The sequence below is a fragment of the Carya illinoinensis genome, chromosome 4 (assembly GCF_018687715.1).
Source record: "Carya illinoinensis cultivar Pawnee chromosome 4, C.illinoinensisPawnee_v1, whole genome shotgun sequence".
NCBI lineage: Eukaryota > Viridiplantae > Streptophyta > Magnoliopsida > Fagales > Juglandaceae > Carya > Carya illinoinensis.
In genome coordinates this window covers 22,142,962-22,165,828 of record NC_056755.1, presented here as the reverse complement: position 1 = coordinate 22,165,828, position 22,867 = coordinate 22,142,962, and the positions used below count along the sequence as shown (strand labels likewise).

At 32.5% G+C, this 22,867-nt stretch overlaps 1 protein-coding gene across 1 annotated transcript; it reads right to left on the bottom strand.

Moving 5' to 3' along the window:
• Positions 1-21,891: 21,891 nt before the first annotated feature.
• On the bottom strand, positions 21,892-22,626 carry LOC122306363 (heavy metal-associated isoprenylated plant protein 28; the record flags this gene model as incomplete). Its single annotated transcript, XM_043118792.1, has 3 exons — positions 21,892-21,901; positions 22,041-22,425; positions 22,539-22,626. Coding segments are annotated over 3 exons (483 nt in total), but the record flags the coding sequence as incomplete, so codon positions are not given.
• Between the last annotated feature and the right edge of the window lie 241 nt (positions 22,627-22,867).

Sequence of the window (22,867 nt, the reverse complement as noted above, 5' to 3'; positions counted from 1 at the left end):
CATCCCCCTCCTGGTAACTCTACAAAGTCCACCACCTCTAAAACTAGAATTAACTTCTCTTTAAACTAATTATGGGTGAAAATCAAAGCCTGCACGCTACTAAGAGACAATGACTTCCCTCCTCGTAACTCTCTACAAAGTCCACCAACTCCCAAAGCAGAATTGACTTCCCTTTAAACCAATTTTGAATCAAAACCTGCGCACTACTAAAAGACAATAAAAATCAAAGTCTTTATGGACTTATGGGTGTATGGGTAAGGGTAGGTGATGAAGATGTAAAACTAGTACTAGTATTTGGACTTGGAGAAGTGTTATCATCACCGACACTAGTAGAATCACCATTATCCATTGAACTTATCAAAAACTCGGACATAATATAAAGTATAAAAGATTTTAGGTTTTTAAAATCACAAAAAATTACAAAATGACGCTTGGGAGAGTGACGAAGACAACTCAAACGAGGCAAAGGCTTAAGATAGAATATGGGTGATTAGGGAGATAGGGAGAGGGAAGGCAAATCGATTTTCCACAAAATATAACTCTGAACGAGTTTTCTATGCAAATAACACAGCCATCTTTTGTTAACTCATACCCCTTGAACTCTTGGCTTTGCAAGGATGCCTCGTACTTTTTCAAATTGATTAGGTTATTCGGGTCTGTAGATATTATCTTCCTCTACCATGTATATATTAAAGGTCAAAGAGTCAGCTCTTCCTTATTATCTCTAAGCTTGATTTCTTGTTCTATACAAAGACGTTGGCCTAAATCTTGCAGAGGAAGGTCCTTCTATACGAAGAAGGATGGCTAAATCTTGATTTCTTGTTCTATTGGAATGAATTTGTGACGCTTTTTTGTTTTTTAATGACTAATTTGCTTCAAAGGCAAAGCACGTGAACTATTTTAATATTTAAATCTTTTATTTTATGTTTTGGCTAAAATAGTTTTAAAATCATTATATACTCACACCTGTTATCAGAATATATACGTGTTTGACTTGGATTAATTGTGACGCTTGCTATATCCAACCAATTAGGGCTGAGCATGACTGAATTGGAGTTTATATCCAGGAAACTTGAGCCTGACTCCAACTTATTGGATCACAGTTAGAGTAGAGTTATGCTATTTTTGGATGCTGATGAGATGAATAAATTGAAATATGAATAATTATATTTTGAGAGTCTCGATGTGTTTAAATTTTTTAAATTAAGATAAATTTAATTTTTTAGATTAAAATATATAAAATAAGTTAAGATATATTTAATCTTTTTTATAAAATATTAAAAAAATAATAAATTTTATTAATGATTGATTTAAAATGAATTGATGTGAATGAAATTTGTTACCCAGATAACTAACACAAAAGGAGGGTGAATTGAGTTGTATTAAAAAAAATAACAATTATAAATCAAATATATAATATAAAATATAAATAAAATATGAAATAGCAATAAATATAAAGAGTAAGGGTAAGAGAGAAGCAAACTCAGCATGTTAACGAGGTTCGGCCCCACTGCCTACGTCATCGACTCAAGCTACCCCTTGAGAATTTTCAAATTCACTATTCAACTTCTTTCAGGTGGAGATAGAAACCTATTACACCTTTAAACAACACCGCTACAAAGGATCCGTGTAGAGCACCCTCTACACTTGCAATCACCTTACACGTGATAATTCAACTATTTCCCGTGTAGAATACTTTCTACACGCACAAGGGTTATACACACCATTTTTCTGATACAAGAGCTAATAGTGAATAGGTTATCAGAAAACACTCAATGAGTGAAATAAGAACAATACAGCACAAACTATATCTCTCAAAATGAATAAGGATTAAGGCTCAATGCTTAGAGAAAAGAGAATGAAAGCTTTGAATGAATGTTGTATGCTCTTGGTGTTGTAAATGTGAAACTCTCAAATGATCTATTTATAGGCATATGAGACCTCATATTCAAATTTAAAAAAATTCACATGTCAAAGACAACATCATTCACTTTTTCAAAAAATTCAAATAAAAGATTCTTCTTTTTCAATTGTCAAAGACAACATCATTCATTTTTCAAAAATTTCAAACATAATCTTTTACTTTTTGCATATGACAAAAGGAGCACACTTTACTTTTCAAAAAATTCAAACCTAATCTTTTAGTTTTTGCATATGACAAAAGGAGCACACTTTACTTTTCAAATATTTCAAACAAAATCATCTACCTTTTGCATAAGTCAAAAAAAGTATCAATCATTTTTTAAAATATTCAAATAAAACATGCACACGTGAAAGATGACAATCAATCATCTTTAATATTTTCAAAGTTCAACCCTTTAATCAAGACATCCACATGTAAAAGATGACAATCAATCATCTTTCAAAATTTTCAAATTTAATTTTCAAAATATTCATGCACATGTGGAAAATGTATTTTAATACTTAATGACAAAATATTAATTTTGAGCCTTAATCCTAATTTCAAATTTTTAAGAAATTTACAACATTATTCTAGAATTTTAATGTGAACTTATTCCCTTCTTGCCTATGCTTATTTCCTTGATGTGTTTGACTCCATTGTGTAGACAACTTGAGCTTGAAACTCCTTTATTCTTTGAATTCATTTGTTATCATCAAAATCCATGTGTATATATAATTACACAAAACTTGAAACCTTGGATTCAACAATCTCCCCCTTTTTGATGATGACAAATACTTTATAGAACCTGAATCTTGTATTAATACTTAAACTCTCCTTGAGAATGTGCGTTAGTTTTTCAAGCAAAAGTATAAATATAATTCCAAGCATATATAACAAGTTTAGAAATTCAAATAATGTTAATATTTTAGTCTAACATTTCTCCCCCTTTTGGCATCATTAAAAAGGATCCATAGCAAGTAAATGGACCTGAAGAAAACGGTGTGTTAGTAGACACTGTAGATAGTTGAAAAAAAATAAATAAATTTGATCCATCCGTGACCAGACAAGTATGGCTGGAGATTTGAAAAAATCGCCTGATTTTGTTGACAAACGAGATTGAAGGCTCCGAGTTTCTAAAAAAAATGTCATTTTCACCGATCGGGAAAAAATACATTACTCTTTGACTTGGATGATAGCTCGTCTGGTTCTTTATGCTATCTCTATAAAATAAGTCTTAAAGTTCATTCAATCCGCATCAAGTTTTCTTCTTATCTTTGTAACTCATCTGCATTCCTTCAACATTTTCGTTTTAAGCCTTCTATTTTTTTCTTAATGGCTCATTGTTCTAACATTTCTCTAGATCCATCCATGAGGCATTCTGCACATCAACCTCTTGTCCTTTCTGCAACTACCATTAGTGCCATGTTGTAGCAAGAAAATAATAATCTGACAAATAAGTCAGATTCTGATGCTATCTATGACTTTATGAGTCTTGGGACTCGCTACTCTTCCTCTATTGTTGCTTTTTCCCAGCGGCTACAAACTAGAAATCATGAAGTTGAAAAGCTCAAAGAACAAATTGTTGTACTTCAACGAATTGTTCAAGAGTCTCACACAAGGGAAGAGATTATTCGGCAGAAGAATAAACAGTTGAAATCTTTATTAGATTCTTCATTCCGCTTGCCGGTTCCCATGAATAAGAATGACATGATATTGTATAAAGAGAATGAGCATCTCAAACATGAGGCTAAGAATCTCAAGTTTATGTAAAAGTATTTAAAAAATTTATCTCTATTTTTATTGACTCTGGTCTATCTTTTAAGAGATATTCATAGCATGCATCATACATATTTCTCTTCTGATCATACATAATCTATCTTCTGGTAAGAGTTTTATGAAAATATCTGCTAACTGATCGTGTGTGTTTGTGAACTCTAGTACTATATCGCCTTTCTGCACATAATTTCGAAGAAAATGATATCTTATTTCAATATGCTTAGTTCTAGAATGTTGTATTGAGTTCTTTGAAAGATTTATAGCACTTGTATTATCACATTTGATTGGAATGTGATCATACATGAGTTTAAAATCTTCAAGTTATTGTTTCATATAAAGAACTTGAGCACAACAACTACCCGCAGCAACATATTCTGCCTCAGCAGTAGATAGTGCAATAGAATTTTATTTTTTACTAAACCAGGAAACTAGTGCATGACCTAAGAAATGGCATGCTCCACTAGTACTTTTTTGATCTATTTTATAACCAGCATAATCTGCATCTGTGTAGCTGATTAGATCGAAATATGTGTGCTTAAGGTACCATAACCCTAGGTTAATTGTACCACTAAGATATCTAAGAATGCGCTTAACTGCAATTAAATGTGATTCTTTTGGAAATGATTGAAAGCGTGCACATAAGCACACACTAAACATAATATCTGGTCTACTGGCTGTTAAATATAATAAGCTACCAATCATACCTCGATATATCTTCGAGTCAACTGGCTTACCGGATTCATCTTTATCAAGTTTAGTTGATGGGCTCATTGGTATTTCAATTTCTTTAGCATTTTCCATCCCAAACTTCTTCAGTAATTCCTTAATATATTTTGATTGATTGATGAATGTCCCACTTTTTGCTTGCTTAATTTGCAATCCGAGAAAGAATGTAAGTTCTCCCATCATGTTCATCTCAAATTCTTCCTGCATAGTCTTAACAAACACTTGACACATATTTTCATTAGTAGCACCGAATATTATATCATCAACATAAATCCGAATCAAAAGAATATCATCATTTTCATATTTAATGAAAAGAGTTGTGTCGATTTTTCCTCTTGAAAAACCTTTTTCAATCAAGAAACTACTGAGTCTCTCATACCAAACTCTGGGAGCTTGTTTAAATCCATATAATGCTTTTGTGAGTTTGAAAACATGATTTAAGGAAATATGATTTTCAAAATCTGGAGGTTGCTCAACATATACCTCTTCATTTATAAAACCATTTAAGAAAGCACTTTTAACATCCATTTGAAAAAGTTTAAAATCTTTATAATAAGTATATGCAAGTAGCATTCGAATAGCTTCTAATCTTGCGATTGATGTATATGTCTCATCATAATCGATTCCTTCTTCTTGATTAAAATCTTGGGCTACAAGTCGAGCCTTATTTCTAGTAATGACTCCGGACTCATCTTTCTTATTTCTAAAAACCCATTTTGTTCCAATAATAGTATGATTTTTGGGTCTAGGAACAAGTGTCCAAATATCATTTCTTTCAAATTGATTCAACTCTTCTTGCATAGTTAGAATCCAATATTCATCAAGAAGTACGTCATCAATATTTTTGGATTCAATTTGAGATAGAAAAGCAGTATGATTGCAAATATTTCTAAGAGATGATCGAGTACTTACACCTCGTGAAGGTTCTCTCAAAATTTGTTCCATTGGATGATCTTTCACAAATTTCCACTGTTTGGTTGTATCTTGTATTAAATTTTGATGATCTTTCCTGATGGCTCCATGTTGAACTTCCTCTATTGTTTTCTCTTTGTTGAAATTGAGACTTTCCGTTAGGAGTGTCAAATCATGTTAACGGGTCGTGTCAAATCGTGTTAACGGGTCATATGGGTCAACCCTAACCCGACCCGTTAAGCTTATCGTGTCAAAATCTCAAACCCTAACACGACCCATTAACATAACGGGTTGTGTCGTGTCAACCCGTTTTGACCCATTAATAAATATTACGAAATATTTTTTTTTATAAGTAAATAAATAAATTAAGAAAATATTACGAAATAAGTTAATACGACACAATATAACTCATTTTAAACTATTTATGTAAATGGGTTGAATAGGCCCGAAATTAACCTTTTTAACCTGATTGAATTTAGCATAATTTTATATAAATGTTAAAATTACAATATCTATAAAAATTATAAAACTAATTATAAGTCTAAAACTACAATCCAAATAATAAAAATATCGAAATTGAAATTCTAACAATTTTATTTTTAGATATAAGGGTATAATTGTAATTTTAGCTTTCTTAACGTGTCATAACGGGTTATAACGAGTCAAAACGGGTTAACCCGTTATCAACCCGTTAAGCAATCATGTCTTAACGGGTCAATCCGTTTTGACCCGAACCCATTAAGGCTAAACTCTAACCCGCTATTATCGTGTCGTGTTCGTGTTGGGTTAACGGGTCGTGTGACATATTGCCACCCCTACTTTCCATGTTATTTATGCCTCCTGTTTCTTCATCAATAGATTTCTTGGAGAGTGGAGAATTAGATTCATTAAATACTATATGCATAGATTCTTGTACAGTCAAAGTCTTTTTATTGAATACGCTATAAACTTTACTATTAGTAGAATACCCGAAAAAGATACTTTCATAAGATTTTGCATCAAACTTGCCTAAATTATCTTTGTCATTCAAAATAAAACATTTGCATCCAAATACATGAAAATAACCAATATTGAGCTTTTTCTCATTCCAAAGCTCATAGGGGGTTTTATCTAACTTAAACCTTAGCATAACTCTATTTATAACATAACATGCAGTACTTACCGTTTCGGCCCAAAAATAACTAGGCAAGTTGTTCTCATTGAGCATTGTTCTTGTCATCTCTTGAAGAGATTTATTTTTCCTCTCTACTACCCCATTTTGTTGAGGAGTTCAAGGAGCAGAAAAATTATGCACAAAACCATTTTCATCACAAAATGTTTCAATATTTTTATTAACAAACTCTTTTCCCTTATCACTTCGGATACTTGAAATAGTATAACCCTTTTCATTTTGAATTCTCTTGCATAACTTGGTAAAGGCATTATGTGCCTCATCTTTATAAGCAAGAAAAATGACCCAAGTATATCTAGAGAAATCATCAACAATAACAAATGCATAATATTTTCCTCATAGACTTGCAACTCTATTTAGTCCAAAAAGATCTATGTGTATCAGTTGCAATGGTCTAGTAGTGGAAATATGTTTCTTAGTTTTAAAAGAAGTTTTTGTTTGTTTACCAAATTGGCATGCATCACAAATTTTGTCTTTAAGAAAATTTGTTTTTGGTAAACCTCTCACAAGATCATTTTTTGAAAGTTTGGAATTAAGTTCCATGTTGGCATGACCTAATCTTCTATGCCATAACCAACTAGTTTCATTTTGAGATGAAAAACAAATAGTATATTGTGAAGTAATTTCCTCAAAATCGATTGTATAAACATTATTGTTTCTAAAAGCACTAAAACAAATATTACAATTATGATCATTCAAAATAATGCACTTGTCCATTTTGAAAGTAACTGTAGATCCTTTATCACATAATTGACTTATGCTCAAAAGATTATATTTTAGACGTTTAACAAGTAGAACATATTCAATTATGAGAGAAAATTCATTACCAATTTTACCTATTCCCACAATCTTCCCTTTCGAGTTGTCTCCAAATATCATGTGTCCTTCTTCTTTAGATCTAAGATCAAAGAACTTAATATTATCTCTCGTCATGTGTCTTGAACATCCACTATCTAAAAACCACTTGTTTTTGCTTGTGGATGACTTCATGCATACCTATAAAAACAATTAAAATGATTTTTCTTGGTACCCAATTTTTTTAGATCATTTATTTATTAATATTAGAAAAAACAAGATTTGTAGGTACCCATATGGCCCTAATAGTCATTGTATGATTTCTTCTAATAGGACAAGTATGATAATGATAATCATTTCTATTACAGAAATTGTAAATAGCATGTGATATATATGAAGAACTTGAATGATTATAATAATATCTTTTTTTGACAAAATTATTTTTACCAAAAGAATTTTGATTATTGGTTTTTGATGTAAAAGGATTATCAAAGAAATTTTTATAAGGTTTGTATTTTTGTTTTGGCATATATCCCAAACCTACCTTGTCAAAAACACATATTTAACTACCAAGAAGTTTTTCAAAATTTCTTTTTCCATTCGTAAAGTTTTCAACATAAATCGGTTTTTTTCTTATTCAATTCAAGATTTTCATTTTTCAAAATGATATTTTCTTTTTTTTAAATATCAATTTCGTTTGTTAAAGAAGAATTTTTCTTTTTCAAAACAATATATTTGATACCTAATTTTTCAAATTCCTTATAAACCTCTTCTAAAATATTTTACAATTCTTCATATGAAGGATCTTCAATATTATCAAGATTTATTACCTCAATGTCATCTTTAGCCATAAGATAAAGATTTGCTGATTCTCCATTGCTTGCTTCATTATCTGAGCTACTTGAATCATCATCTCATGTAACTTTCATTACTTTCTTGCCCTTATTTCGATCTTCCTTTAGCAGAGGACAATCTAGCTTGATATAACCAGGCTTATTGCATTTATAACAAATTAAAGTATCATTTTTACCTAAATCTTTCTTGGAAAAATTTTTGAATGATTTCCTTGGAGGAGTTTTATTTTTCTTTAAAAATCTCTGAATTCTTCTTGTTATCATCGCAACTTCTTCATCTTTGTCTTCATTTTCCTCATCTTCATCACTTTCACTTTCATGAGGAACAGCTTTAAATGCCAAGCTCTTCCTTGGCTTTCCTTTTTCTTCTTCTCTTTTCAATGTGTACTCATGGGTGATAAGTGACCCGATGAGTTCATTCACTTCGAGCTTCTTGAGGTCTCTAGGTTCAAGAATTGCTGTCACTTTTGATTCCCAGCGTTTTGGTAAAGAGTTGAGAATTTTTCTTACTATCTCCACCTTGAAATAAACTTTGCCAAGAGCTGTCAAGTTGTTTATGATGTTAGTAAAACGAGTATGCATACTAGAAATAGATTCATCATCATTCATCTTAAACATTTCATATTTATGAGTAAGAATATAAATTTTTGATTCCTTGACTTGCGAAATTTCTTCATAAGTAACTTCCAAGTTATCCCAAATTTCTTTTGCCGTAGTACAAGTCATTATTCTATTAAATTCATTTCCATTGAGATCATTAAATAATAAATTCATAGCAGTTAAATTCAAAGTATAAAGTCTATCGTCTTCAAGATCAAACTCTTCTTCTTCCTTTCTGACCTTTACTCCATCAACCACTTTTGTTGGGATATAAGGTCTATTTACAATACATTTCCAGATTTCTCGACCTTGAGCCTGAAGGAATATTCTCATTCTAACTTTCTAGAATGAGTAATTATCTCCACAAAAGAGTGGAGGCCGACTGCTAGATTGACCTTCGCCAAATGAAGCTGAAATGTTAGCCATAAGATTTTAACTCAAAAGATAGTTAATCTTATAATAGAGTTCTTAGCTCATATACCAATTGTTGCCCAGATGACTAACACAAGAGGGGAGGTGAATTGAGTTGTATTAAAAAAAATAACAATTATAAATCAAATATATAATATAAAATATAAACAAAATATGAAATAATAATAAATATAAAGAGTAAGGGTAAGAGAGAAGTAAACTCAGTATATTAACGAGGTTCGGCCCCACTGCCTAGGTCCTCGCCTCAAGCTACCATTTGAGAATTTTCAAATTCACTATTTAACCTCCTTCAGGTGGAGATAGAAACCTATTACACCTTTGAACAATACAGCTACAAAGGATCCGTGTAGAATACCCTCTACACTTGCAATCACTTTACACGTGGTAATTCAACTATTCCCCGTGTAGAATACTTTCTACACGCACAAGGGTTATACACACCATTTTTCTGATACAAGAGCTGATAGTGGGTAGGTTATCAGAAAATACTCATCAATGAGTGAAATAAGAACAATACAGCGCAGACTATATCTCTCAAAATGAATAAGGATTAAGGTTCAATGCTTAGAGAAAAGAGAATGAAAGTTTTGAATAAATATTGTATGCTCTTGGTGTTATAAATGTGAAGCTCTTAAATGATCTATTTATAGGCATATGAGATCTCATATTCAAATTTAAAAAGATTCACATGTCAAAGACAACATCATTTACTTTTTCAAAAAATTCAAATAAAAGGTTCTTCTTTTTCAATTGTCAAAGACAATATCATTTATTTTTCAAAAATTTCAAACATAATCTTTTACTTTCTGCATATGACAAAAGGAGCACACTTTACTTTTCAAAAAATTCAAACCTAATCTTTTACTTTTTGCTTATGATAAAAGGAGCACACTTTATTTTTCAAATATTTCAAACAAAATCATCTACCTTTTGCATAAGTCAAAAAAAGCATCAATCATTTTTTAAAATATTCAAATAAAATATGCACATGTGAAAGATGACAATCAATCATCTTCAATATTTTCAAAGTTCAACCCTTTAATCAAGGCATGCACATGTAAAAGATGACAATTAATCATCTTTCAAAATTTTCAAATTTAATTTTCAAAATATTCATGCACATGTGGAAAATGTATTTTAATATTTTATGACAAAATATTAATTTTGAGTTTTAATTCTAATTTCGAATTTTTAAAAAATTTACAACATTATTCTAGGATTTTAATGTGAACTTATTCCCTTCTTGTCCATGCTTGTTTTTTTTATGTGCTTGACTTCATTGTGTAGACAACTTAAGTTTGAAACTCCTTTATTTTTTGAATTCATTTATTATCATCAAAATTTATGCGTATATATAATTACATAAAACTTAAAAATTTGAAGTTAACAAAATTTGAATCAACAACTAAACACAGCCTTATAGAACAACTGACTCCAACTTTGAATACAAACAAAAATCTCTAGCTCGACTTTATCAGAGCTCCAACTCCAATGGTTCGGAGTAGAAATTAATTTCAAATTTTTGCGCAGCTCTAGAACCAGTACTTTGCACTGTTTCGACTCTAAAAAAACGCAGGACAGCTGATGAGCTGTGCACGGCATGATTCTGCGTCCAGGCCCGCAAGCCCATATCCTCAACAGAGCATTACAAATGCTTAATCTTTTCATTAGGGAAGAAAATTAAAAGGCTTTTGTATGTGAGGATTGGATTGATTTGATCCGAACCTTTTCCATTTGGGCCGGAAATGGGGACCACTTCCACTGAGCAACGAATGCATCTACCATTGACCTGCTTTAAACATTGACAAGCTTTCCTTAATCTCCCCCCAAAAAATTAAAATATATATATATATATATATTATTGTTATTATTATAATTTTCTAATGAGGCCAAAGTATAAGGTAAAAGGATCTTATTTTGTCTACCCACTCACCAATATTGTATCTACCATGCAAGGTACATAACACCATGTATGAAAAATTATTATTATCATTATCATTGTTATTATCATTATATATAATATAATTTCCGAATGAGGCCAAATAAACAGGTTGTCAAAGAATCTAATTAGTAGATCATCATGCCCACCTCACAAGTATGCAGAAAGAAAACTATTATTATTATTAAGTAGTGCTATATGTATGTGTAATGTTACACACAATATTTAACATTTATATATGTATTGAGTATTAGTTTCATTTTCTTAATTTTTATTTTTAAATTTGAAACTCGAATATTAAAGTTTTCATTAGTTTAATAACTAACATGTTAGCACGTAAGGTTATTTATGTAAAATTGTAAATATAGATAACATTTTTTGTTAGCATATATTACTAACATTATTATTATATATATTAATTATCATATGAGAAGTTTCCGAAGGTGGCCAAATTAGCAGGTAGAAGGATTTGATTTTATATTTACGTTGCCAACTGTAATATGCACTACCGTATTTATCTCGTGCATGGTAGTTGTCAAAATAAGAAAAAATAAAAAGACTCTTCAGTCCTCTTCTTTGGGCCAAAAGAAAAAACAGTCTTCTAATTAATTATTCTCAACAGTGTATATATGGTAGTATCCTTAGCCGTCCCGTGCTTCGATCCATATCATTTCTTCTAAGTTTGAGACACGCTGCAGCTTTGGACAACATGTCGTCGATAAAGAAGAAGGCCAAAGATCGACAAGTAATTTTTTGGAAGCAGATATATTCTGTTTCTTTTTTTTTTTTTTTTTTTTTTTTTTTTTTTTTTTTCTGATAAATAATTTTTCTGATTTTAATTTTGGTGGTTGAAAAAGTGAAAAACACTTTCAACCAATGAAAAATTAAACATATTTTTTTTAAAATTGGTTTTAGTGGTTTAACACCGATTTCCAATCTTACTCAATATCTCTAAAGTCTCAAATAACTCTTCATTTTTTTCTCACTGATTCACTCGATCTCTCCCTAATTTTCCTGATCATTATCATCTTTCTCACTAGCCTTTCTATATTTTAATTTTTTTTAAAACTAAATATTTTTTGAAAGTTGTGAATTTTTTTTTTTCGCTTTTGTTATTTTAGTTGCGATGGGGATAACCACAAAATCAAATCGATATTCCAATCTTATCTAATGATCTCTACATTGTTTAATCTTTGTATTTCCAAATCTCTCAGATAATGAGAAACGCAACTATCCACCTTAGAATGTGAAAGTGGAAATGAGAGATTATAACCCATTAAATGCATGTTTGGGATTGCGATGAGAAATATAACTTATAACTTTAGAACTTATAACTTATAATTTAAGTAATAAATTCTACTATGAAAAAATTATTTACTATTTAGTAACCATATGTTTAAAATACTTTCAAATATATTACGTTTGTTTGAAAAAAAATTAAAAAAATATTTTTTGAGATATAAATGACGATTATTTAAATTTTTAAAGATTATGATCATATTCTTAAAAGTTTGAAAGTTGTAATTATCTTAAAGTTGTATCGATATTTTTGTCTATTGACAGTCATTTTAAAATTTGAATTACGTTTCTCATTATCCGAAAAAGCACATTTGAGAGAAAATATTATTTTTTATGCTTTTCCTCAAACGTACTTTTTAACTTATTTGAAATTAAAAATGCTTTAATATGTAACACCCAAACGATATAGTTTTTTTATTAAAGAGTTTTTAAGAATATTTAAGTACTTTTTAATACTCCTAATGCAACCCCAAACATGCCCTAAGTGGTGATGATCTGCTAAAATGGCTCAAGGAATCGCTTGTTACAATACTGGAAAAGCTGGAAGGCATCGAACCTCACCTCAGAATTAAGCGTGGGCGTTAATTTATCATGTATATAATAGTACTTCAGGAGAGAGATCATATGATCGCTATGGTCATCTCCATATATATATATATATGATGAATAAATAATGGCTGGATGATCATTAGACTTTGATCGTGATATGTACAAAGTGTGTATCATCTATGTTTGTGGCTTGGCGTCGCATTGATCTGTACGTACTAGATAGTTTGGTTTGGTGTTTAATTCAAAAATGCATGCATGCATGCTAGCATGTGTGTTTCTATGTTTATCATCATGATCTAGTATTGATCGGTGGATATATATATATATATTAATGTTTGTGCTTGGTTTCTCATATTTAAGTACCGTACGTACCCTACTTATGCAATAAGGGTGTTTAAGTTTCCTGCACTGTTGTGTAAGGAAATATCAAATATGATGGCTAAGATTATAGAGGAGAAATATTATAGACATGGGGATATTTTGCAGTCAAAAGTTGTTATGGACCATCACAAATATGAAAGAGTATTTGGGGGTTGAGTGTCTGGATAAAGGGAGGGATGAGATGGAGAGTGGGAAAGGGAGATAAGATTAAAATATGGGGTGATAAGTGGTTACTCCTACAACTTATATGATCCAATCCCCAATAAAACTACTACATCAAGATGCCTGTGTTCATAACCTGATTGATGATAAGGGTTGCTGGAATGTTGATTTAATAAATGAAGTGTTGAATGATGATGAAGCAGATATAGTAAAGAGACTACTTCCACTTAGTAAGAGAGTAAAAGATGATAAATTGATTTGGGGCCTTACCAAGTCTCGTCCATTTACAGTGAAATCAACTTATTATCTAGCATATCAATTAAAGAGGGATTGCAGAGGTGAGTCATCTGTTCAGCTTAATAGCTCTGAGGCTTGGAAGACCATTTGGGACTTGAATGTAGTTAAAATTTTTATGTGGAGAGCTGTTGGTGATGCACTTCCCACGAAGGGCAATCTATTCAGAAGGAGAGTTACTACTGATATCTGTCCTATCTATGGGCAACTTGAGGTGAATATCAGTCATCTGTTATGGAGTTGTGCAGCTACTCAGGATGTTTGGACAGACTCATCTAGCTGGTTACAGAAATGGAATTATGAAGCTGTTAACTTTTACAACATTTGGGAAGACATGATAAATGCTATGCAAAAAAATCAGGTTGAGAAGATTGTTTGTGTTATGAGACGTATATGGTTGAGAAGGAATGTTTGTTTCTGTGCTGCAGAAGGCTAGGGATGAAATGGAAGAGTTTCAGTAAGCACAAGTTATTAAAAGCAAAATTCTTGAGGTAGGAAACCAGGTGATCAAATCAGTACCTAGTAGATGGCAGAAACTATAAATAAATTGGTTTAATGTTAATTGGGATGGAGCCTTGGATGGTAGCAGATCCAAGATGGGTGGAGGCATTGTGTTAAGGAACTGCGAATGGGATTTAATGGTTGCTGCTTGTATGCCAAAACTATTTGTGACAAACCCTTTGCAGGCTGAGCTGTTAGCATTGGAAAAGGCTATGGAATTGTGTACTGAGCTAAGGATAGAGAATGTTGTGTTTGAAGGAGACTCTCTAGCAGTAGTTAAACCTGTAAAAGGTATAGAGGAGGATTGATAATGGTATGGCCAGATTATTGAGGACATAAAGGATTATACGCCGGGTAAATCCACATGGAGACATCAACATGTACTTAGAGAGGGTAATAAGGCAGCTCAACAAGTAATGTATTACTTGTGAAAAACTCCGTAATGCATGAAATATGAATGAAAGTTTTACTTTTTTTTTTAAAAAAAAAGAACCGTACGTACATCTACTTTTGGTCGCCGTTGTAGGATTGTGATAGTAGTAAGAAGCACGAGCGCCATCGTCGTCGTAGCCGTGCTTGTAGCAATTGTAGGAAGAGGCAGGCTGGGGGGCGTAAAGATTCATTGGCCCGTTACAATAATATTGGTGTTGATCCGTACTGTAATTATTACAATGGTGGAAGTGCTCCGGATTGTAGGGCAGCTGCCACAGTTCGGCCCTCCGCCCGGTCCTCCTACCTGTCTTAAGAACCTTCTTTTGGTCTGCCCATCCGGTGACCGTCACTTTCTGCGTCGCTATGTCTATGTCAACGTCGTCCACGCCTGCATACAGAACCTGATTTGATGATCATGTTAGATCGATACGTATGTACCTTTTAGTTTTAGAAGCGTATCTTTTACCTTGCTTTCGCATCCAGCGCAGTCCATGTGCACTCGCATCTCTATGGTCTAAATGAAAATAAATAAATAAATAGAATTTTAAGACACACCAAATTAAACAGAAACAGATCAGACTGCAGGTAGACCATTAGTTTGCTTACTGTCGTTTTGTTTGTTGTTAATGCTTCTCTCTCTCTCTCTCTCTCTCTCTCTCTGTAATCTGTGAATAAGAAGTAGGTGGCCGCGTGAAGGGGTCGAGAATGTTGGACGAAGAAATGTATGAACTCCAAAGCTATCGAGCTAGGCTCAGGCTCTCTCTCTCTGAGTTGCGTTAGTGTATAAGCTATTTCGCAGTTTTAGATAGAGTTGTACAAAATACCGAAAAACCGACTAGACCGACTCAAACAGGTCACCGGAGATCGAAAAGGGCTAGAATGGGTGTAGAACCGGTCAGCGTACAGTCTGGTTTGAGTCTGGGTTGGACCACTAAACCGACCAATGGTTTAATTGTATTTTATAAAAAAATTATACATGTATAAAACGGTATTGTTTTAGGATTTAGTATTTGAAAAAAATATAAAAGGAATGACGTCATTTTAACTCTAGTGTTCACACGGCACACGCTCCTCTTCTTTCTCCTCATTTCTTTTTTACTTTCATTGTTTCACAGCTCTCAAGTTTTGTCGCATCAAGAATCCTATGAAGACTTGAATACTTTCCCAATCCACAACCTTGGGCTGCGCCAATCTCCTTCTTCTTTGTCAAAGTTTCACATATTGCACGCCTCTCATCTCTTACGACATCAGAAGCCCTTTCAATAATGTTAGACCATTTCTAATATTAAAAAGAAAAGTTGAGTTTCATCTTATAGCATCAAGACACAACATCTTCTTACATCAATTATCCATAATTTGAATAAAGGTCTTGAATTGATTAGGTCTAGCTGTTGAAGATCTCACAAATCTTACTGCATTTGCATTTGTACTCTTGCAACTAACTCATGAAAAATCTTTCAAGATGTCAGTCACAATAAGATTGATGTATAGTCCATAGCATAGAACATGCAACCATCAAATATGGACATTTTTTCCTCTCTAACCCTATTTTTTGAATACTCAAATGTGGTATCATTATACGAGGCATATTCCACTGTTATTGTCACCATTTGTTCTTGTAAATGGTGTCACTTTTGTGATAAGCAACTAAACAGAATTTAAGAACCTTTTTGCATAACCTACACTCACTATCTACAAAATGAGCAATTAAACACAAATAGTGAGACAAACTCTTTGACCTTACAATTAGTCTTTTAATAAATCCTTCTCGAGCCCATATATTTTAAGAAGAGTAATGCTCGGTACAAGTTTCAAATATATAAGTTTCGTATAAACCCTATATAAGAAAGTGAGTCTCACCAATAAAAAATATATTTTTTTAATACTTTTTTAAGGTGTGGTCTAATTTTTTACAAAGGCTTGAGTGAGGTTTTTTTACTCGGGATTTGTACAGATTATGTTTCTTTTAAGAACATACTATTGTGTAGCTCATATATTTACTCAATTTTTTCTAAAATAGTGCACGGCCGTGCACTCTATGATTTCAAATATCTTTTTTTCCTCTTTAATTTATATATATATATATAAGTCAATATCGTTTTGTTTCTAAACTATTAATAATAACTAAATTAGAGTAAATTTTTGAGTAAATGTGAGACTATATATAAGTACATATGTTTCAGTTACGTAAATTATTTATTTACTTTTTTTTTTTATAAATTATTTTTTCCCGATCCACCCCAGTGCAATTTGGCTAGGTATAATAAACACTTGTATAAATGCCTAATATATATATATAGTTTATGTTTAATGCCTAGTTTAGTGCGTAGTTAGCTGAACCACCCCCCCTTCCTCTTTAAAATAGAGTAATTAATAGATAGTCGTGTTAATTTTTAATGTTTTTCTTAATATTTAATTTTCAACTAACAAATTTACCGCATAATAATTACCCATGTGATTTGAACCCCTTAATCAACTAAGGTATATATTATATATCGGTCAATTTCATTTGTTGAGCTATCTTCAATTTGAATTCACCACGTATACATGCAAACTTTCCTGAACTATCTAGCTGTCTTTTTCTTTTCTATATGGTTAGCATTGGAGAAAAATGTAGTGTATCAACGAATCAACATAAGCTAATGTGATGGACCTGTTCCGAAGATAATATTCCTTTATCCAAGATAGGGACAAGTGGATCATGATGATCATACATATATATATATATGCATGCATGGTAGCTATATATGTTTTTTGACAGTAGTACTCCAATAGTGCGGATTAGAAATTAATTTCAAATTTTTTCGCAGCTCTAGAACCATTTTGCACTGTTTAGACTCTATAAAAGCGCTGGACCGCTGATGGGCTGTGCACGGCATGATTCTGAGCCCAGGCCCGCAAGCTCTTATACTCAATAAAGGATTAAAAATGCTTAACCTTTTCATTAGGGAAGAAAATTAAACGGCTTTTGCATGTGACGTTGGATTGATCCGAACCCTTTTCATTTGGGCCGAAAATGGGAACCACTACCGCTGAACAACGAATGCATCTACCATTGACCTGCTTTAAACATTCACAAGCTTTCCTTAATCTTCCCCCGAAAAAAAAGAAAATTAAAAAAAAAAAAAATGTTATTGTTATTATTATAATTTTCTAGTGAGGCCAAAGTATAAGGTGAAGGGATCTTATTTTGTCTACCCACTCACCAATGTATCTACCATGCAAGCTGCATAGCACCACGTAAGAAAAATTATTATTATCATTATCACTGTTATTATTATTATATATAATATAATTTTCGAATGAGGCCAAATAAGCAGGTTGTCAAAGAATCTAATTAGTAGATCATCATGCCCACCTCACAAGTATGCATAAAGAAAAACTATTATTATTATTGAGTAGTGCTATATGTATGCATAACGTTATGCACAATGTTTAACATTTATATATGCATTGAATATTAGTTTTATTTTCTTAATTTTTATTTTTAAATTTGAAACTCGAATATTAAAGTTTTCATTATTTTAATAACTGACATGTCAGCACGTAAGGTTATTTATGTAAAATTATAAGTATAGATAACATTTTCTGTTAGCATACATTACTAACATTATTATTATATTAATTATCATATGAGAAGTTTCCGAAGGTACTGGCCAAATTAGCAGGTAGAAGGATTTGATTTTATATTTACGTCGCCAACTGTAATATGCACTACCGTATTGATCTCGTGCATGGTAGTTGTCAAAATAAGAAAAAATAAAAAGACTCTTCAGTCCTCTTCTGTTGGCCAAAAGAAAAATCAGTCTTCTTAATTATTCTCAACATGAGTCTATATATTGTGGTATCCTTAGCCGTCCCGTACTTCGGTCGATATCATTTCTTCTAAGTTCGAGACACGCGCTGCAGTTACGAGCAACAAGAAATCGATGGAGAGGAAGGCCAAAGACATGTAATTTTTTCGAAGCAAATAATATATTCTGTTTTTTTTTTTTTAGTAAATATATTCTGTTCATATTGTGGTGAGTTTAACTTCCAATTTTGTCAATATTATAAAGAAAATTCCTATTTTTTCACCAAGTTTTTGTGCATCGAATGAGTGATGGTCGATCGTCTGCTCAAGAAGAATCAGGTGTTGTATGTAAAAGCTGCATTTGTTTCACCATAAATTAAAACAATTTTCGTAAATAATTTTTCTGATTTTAATTTTGGTGTTTGATAAAGTGAAAAACAGTTTCAATCAATGAAAAATTAAACATTTTTTTTTTTAAAAAATTGGTTTTAGTGGTTTAACACCGATTTCCAATCTTACTCAACATCTCGATCTCAAGTCTCAAATAACTCTTCATTTTTTTCTCACTGATTCACTCGATCTCACCCTAATTTTCCTGATCATCATCATCTTTCTCACCGGCCTTTCTATATTTTAATTTTTTTTAAAACTATAATATTTTTTGAAAGTTTTGAATTTTTTTTCCACTTTTGTTATTTTAGTTGCGATAGGGATAACCACAAAATCAACTCGATATGCCAATCTTATCTACATGATGATCTCTACATTGCTTAACCTTTGTATTTCCAGTGCTGAAGCAGGTGCTGGGAAACGCGAATTAATTGATGCATCCGGCCCAAATGTCGAGAATCAAAATGTGAAAGAGGAAACGAGTGATCCTAACCCATTAAGTGGTGATGATCTGCTAAAATGGATCAAGGAATCGCTTGTTAAAATACTGGAAAAGCTGGAAGGTATCGAACCTCACCTCAGAATTAAGCGTGAGCGTTAATTTATCATGTATATGATAGTACATCAGAAGAGATCAGAGATTATATGATCGCTATGATCATCTCCATATATATATATATATGATGAATAAATAATGGCTGGATGATCATTAGACTTTGATCGTGATATGTACAAAGTGTGTATCATCTATGTTTGTGGCTTGGCGTCGCATTGATCTGTACGTACTAGCTAGTTTGGTTTGGTGTTTAATTCCAAAATGCATGCATGCATGCTAGCATGTGTGTTTCTATGTTTATCATCATGATCTAGTATTGATCAGTGGATATATATATATATATATATTAATGTTTGTGCTTGGTTTCTCATATTTAAGTACCGTACGTGGCCTACTTATGCAATGAGTGTTTAAGTTTCCTACACTGTTGTGTAAGGAAATATCAAATATGATGGCTAAGATTATAAAGGAGAAATATTATAAACACGGGGATATTTTACAATCAAAAGTGGTTACAGACCATCACAAATATGGAGGAGTATTTGGGGGTTGGATGTCTGGATAAAGGGAGGGATGAGATGGAGAGTGGGAAATGAAGATAAGATTAAAATATGGGGTGATAAGTGGTTACTCCTACATATGATCCAATATCCAATAAAATTGCTACATCAAGATGCCTGAGTTAATAACCTAATTGATTTGGAAGGAAAAAAAAAAACCCTAATTGATGCTAAGGCTTGCTAGAATGTTGATTTAATAAATGAAGTGTTGAATGATGATGAAGTAGATATAGTAAAGAGACTACTTCCACTTAGTAAGAGAGTAAAAGATGATAAATTGATTTGGGGCCTTACCAAGCCTCATCCATTTACAGTAAAATCAGCTTATTATCTAGCATATCAATTAAAGAAGGGTTGCAGAGGTGAGTCATCTGTTCAGCTTAATAGCTCTGAGGCTTGGAAGACCGTTTGGGATTTGAATGTAGTTAAAAATTTTATGTGGAGAGCTGTTGGTGATGCACTTCCCATGAAGGGTAATCTGTTAAGAAGGAGAGTTACTACTGATATCTATCCTATCTATGGGCAACTTGAGGAGAATATCAGTCATCTGTTATGGGGTTGTGCAACTACTCAGGATGTTTGGACAGACTCATCTAGCTAGTTACAGAAATGGAATTATGAAGCAGTTAACTTTTACAACATTTGGGAAGACATGATAAATGCTATGTAGAAAAATTAGGTTGAGGAGATTGTTTGTGTTATGAGATGTATATGGTTGAGAAGGAATGTTTGTTTTGTTGGAGAAGTTTGAAAGCCCCACCTCTGTGCGGCAGAAGGCTAGGGATGAAATGTAAGAGTTTCAATAAGCACAAGTTATTAAAAGCAAAATTCTTGAGGTCGGAAACCAGGTGATCAAATTAGTACCTACTAGATGGCAAAAACTAGAAATAAATTTATATAAGGTTAATTGGGATGGAGCCTTGGATAGTAGCAGATCCAAGATGGGTGGAGGCATTGTTGTAAGGAACTGTGAATGGGATTTAATGGTTGTTGTTTGCATGTCAAAACTATTTGTGAAAACGCTTTGCAGGTTGAGTTGTTAGCATTGGAGAGAGCTATGGAATTGTGTACTGAGCTAAAGATAGAGAATGTTGTCTTTGAAGTAGACGCTCTAGCAGTAGTTAAAGCTGTAAAAGGCATAGAGGAGGATTGGTAATGGTATGGCCAGATTGTTGAGGACATGAAGGATTATACGCTGGGTAAATCCACATGGAGACATCAACATGTACTTAGAGATAGTAATAAGTCAAGTCAACAAGTAATGTATTACTTTTGAAAAACTCTATAATGCATGAAATATGAATGAAAGTTTTTATTTTTTATTTTTTATTTTTTTTTAAAAAAAAGTATCGTACGTACATCTACTCTCTGAGACTGCTCATGTTTACATAAATTACTATATATTCTCTACTTATTGAGTTGTTGATAACTCACTCTTTATCTCAACAATATTTTTCAGATAATCTGAATATTTCAGTTGGGATCAAGATTACGAAGCGTGGGTTAGATAATTTAAGTATAGAAGGTTTCTATGAGTATTAGTGAATTTTATTAATTAATTTTTTGTGTTCTGATGATGTAGTATGTTAAGAGGTTGATATTTATATTAAGATTTTGTGGTGTTATTAGTTAATTATTTTGGAATAGTTGGTTTGAAAACTTTGAGATCTATGTGTGAATGGGAATTTAAAATTATATCTATATGGTGAGATGTGATTTAAAGGGACAAGAACTCTCCAACTCATCCGGGACCGGAGCGTTACAATCATAAAAAAGTAAGGACCGATATATTGTTTAATTAGCATGGTTTCTTCATTAGTTCACAACGAAAATAGGGAAACCCCCTTGGATTGGCATAAATTACAATTAGGACAAACTGCGAGCAGACAGCAGGGCAAACAAAAAAAAAGAAGAAAGTCACGTGATGTTTCATAAAACTAATGCATTGAGCATTATTAACAAAAAAAAAAAAAAAAAAAAAAAAACCAAGAAGAAGAAGAAGAAGAAGCAGAAACATGGAACAATGCATGATAGAACAGGCATTAGGGTTATCATCACTGAAAGCGGTACTGGTTTGATACCCAAAGAGGGTGGAATTATGAGAAGTGGGATTGTGATAGTAAGAAGCATGAGCATTGCCTTCGTAGCCGTGCTTGTAGTAGTTGTAGGAAGACACAGCTGGCTGGGGGGCATAAAGATTCATTGGCCCGTTACAATAATATTGATGTTGATCCCTACCGTAGTTTTTACTGTGGTGGAAGTGCTCCGGATTGTAGGACATCTGCCATATTTCGGCCCTCCGGCCGGTCTTCCTCACTATCTTAAGAACCTTCTTTTGGTCTGCCCGTCCGATGACCGTCACTTTCTGCGTCGCCATGTCTATGTCAATGTCGTCCACGCCTGCATATATAAATACAAAATTAGTTAAGGATCCATGAAAATAAACTTGATTATTGATTGGAACATACAGAACCCGATTTGATGATCATGTTAGATAATCGATACGTATGTACCTTTTAGTTTTAGAAGCGTATCTTTTACCTTGCTTTCGCATCCAGTGCAGTCCATGTGCACTCGCACCTCTACGGTCTGAATGAAAATAAATAAATAAATAGAATTTTAAGACACACCAAATTAAACAGAAACAGATCAGACTACAGGCAGATCATTAGTTTGCTTACTGTCATTTTGTTTGTTGTAAATGCTTCTTTCTCTCTCTCTCTCTCTCTAATCTCTGAACAAGAAGCAGGTGGCCGCGTGAAGGGGTCGGGAATGTTGGACGAAGAAATGTATGAACTCCAAAGCTATCGAGCTAGGCTCAGGCTCTCTCTGAGTTGCAGTG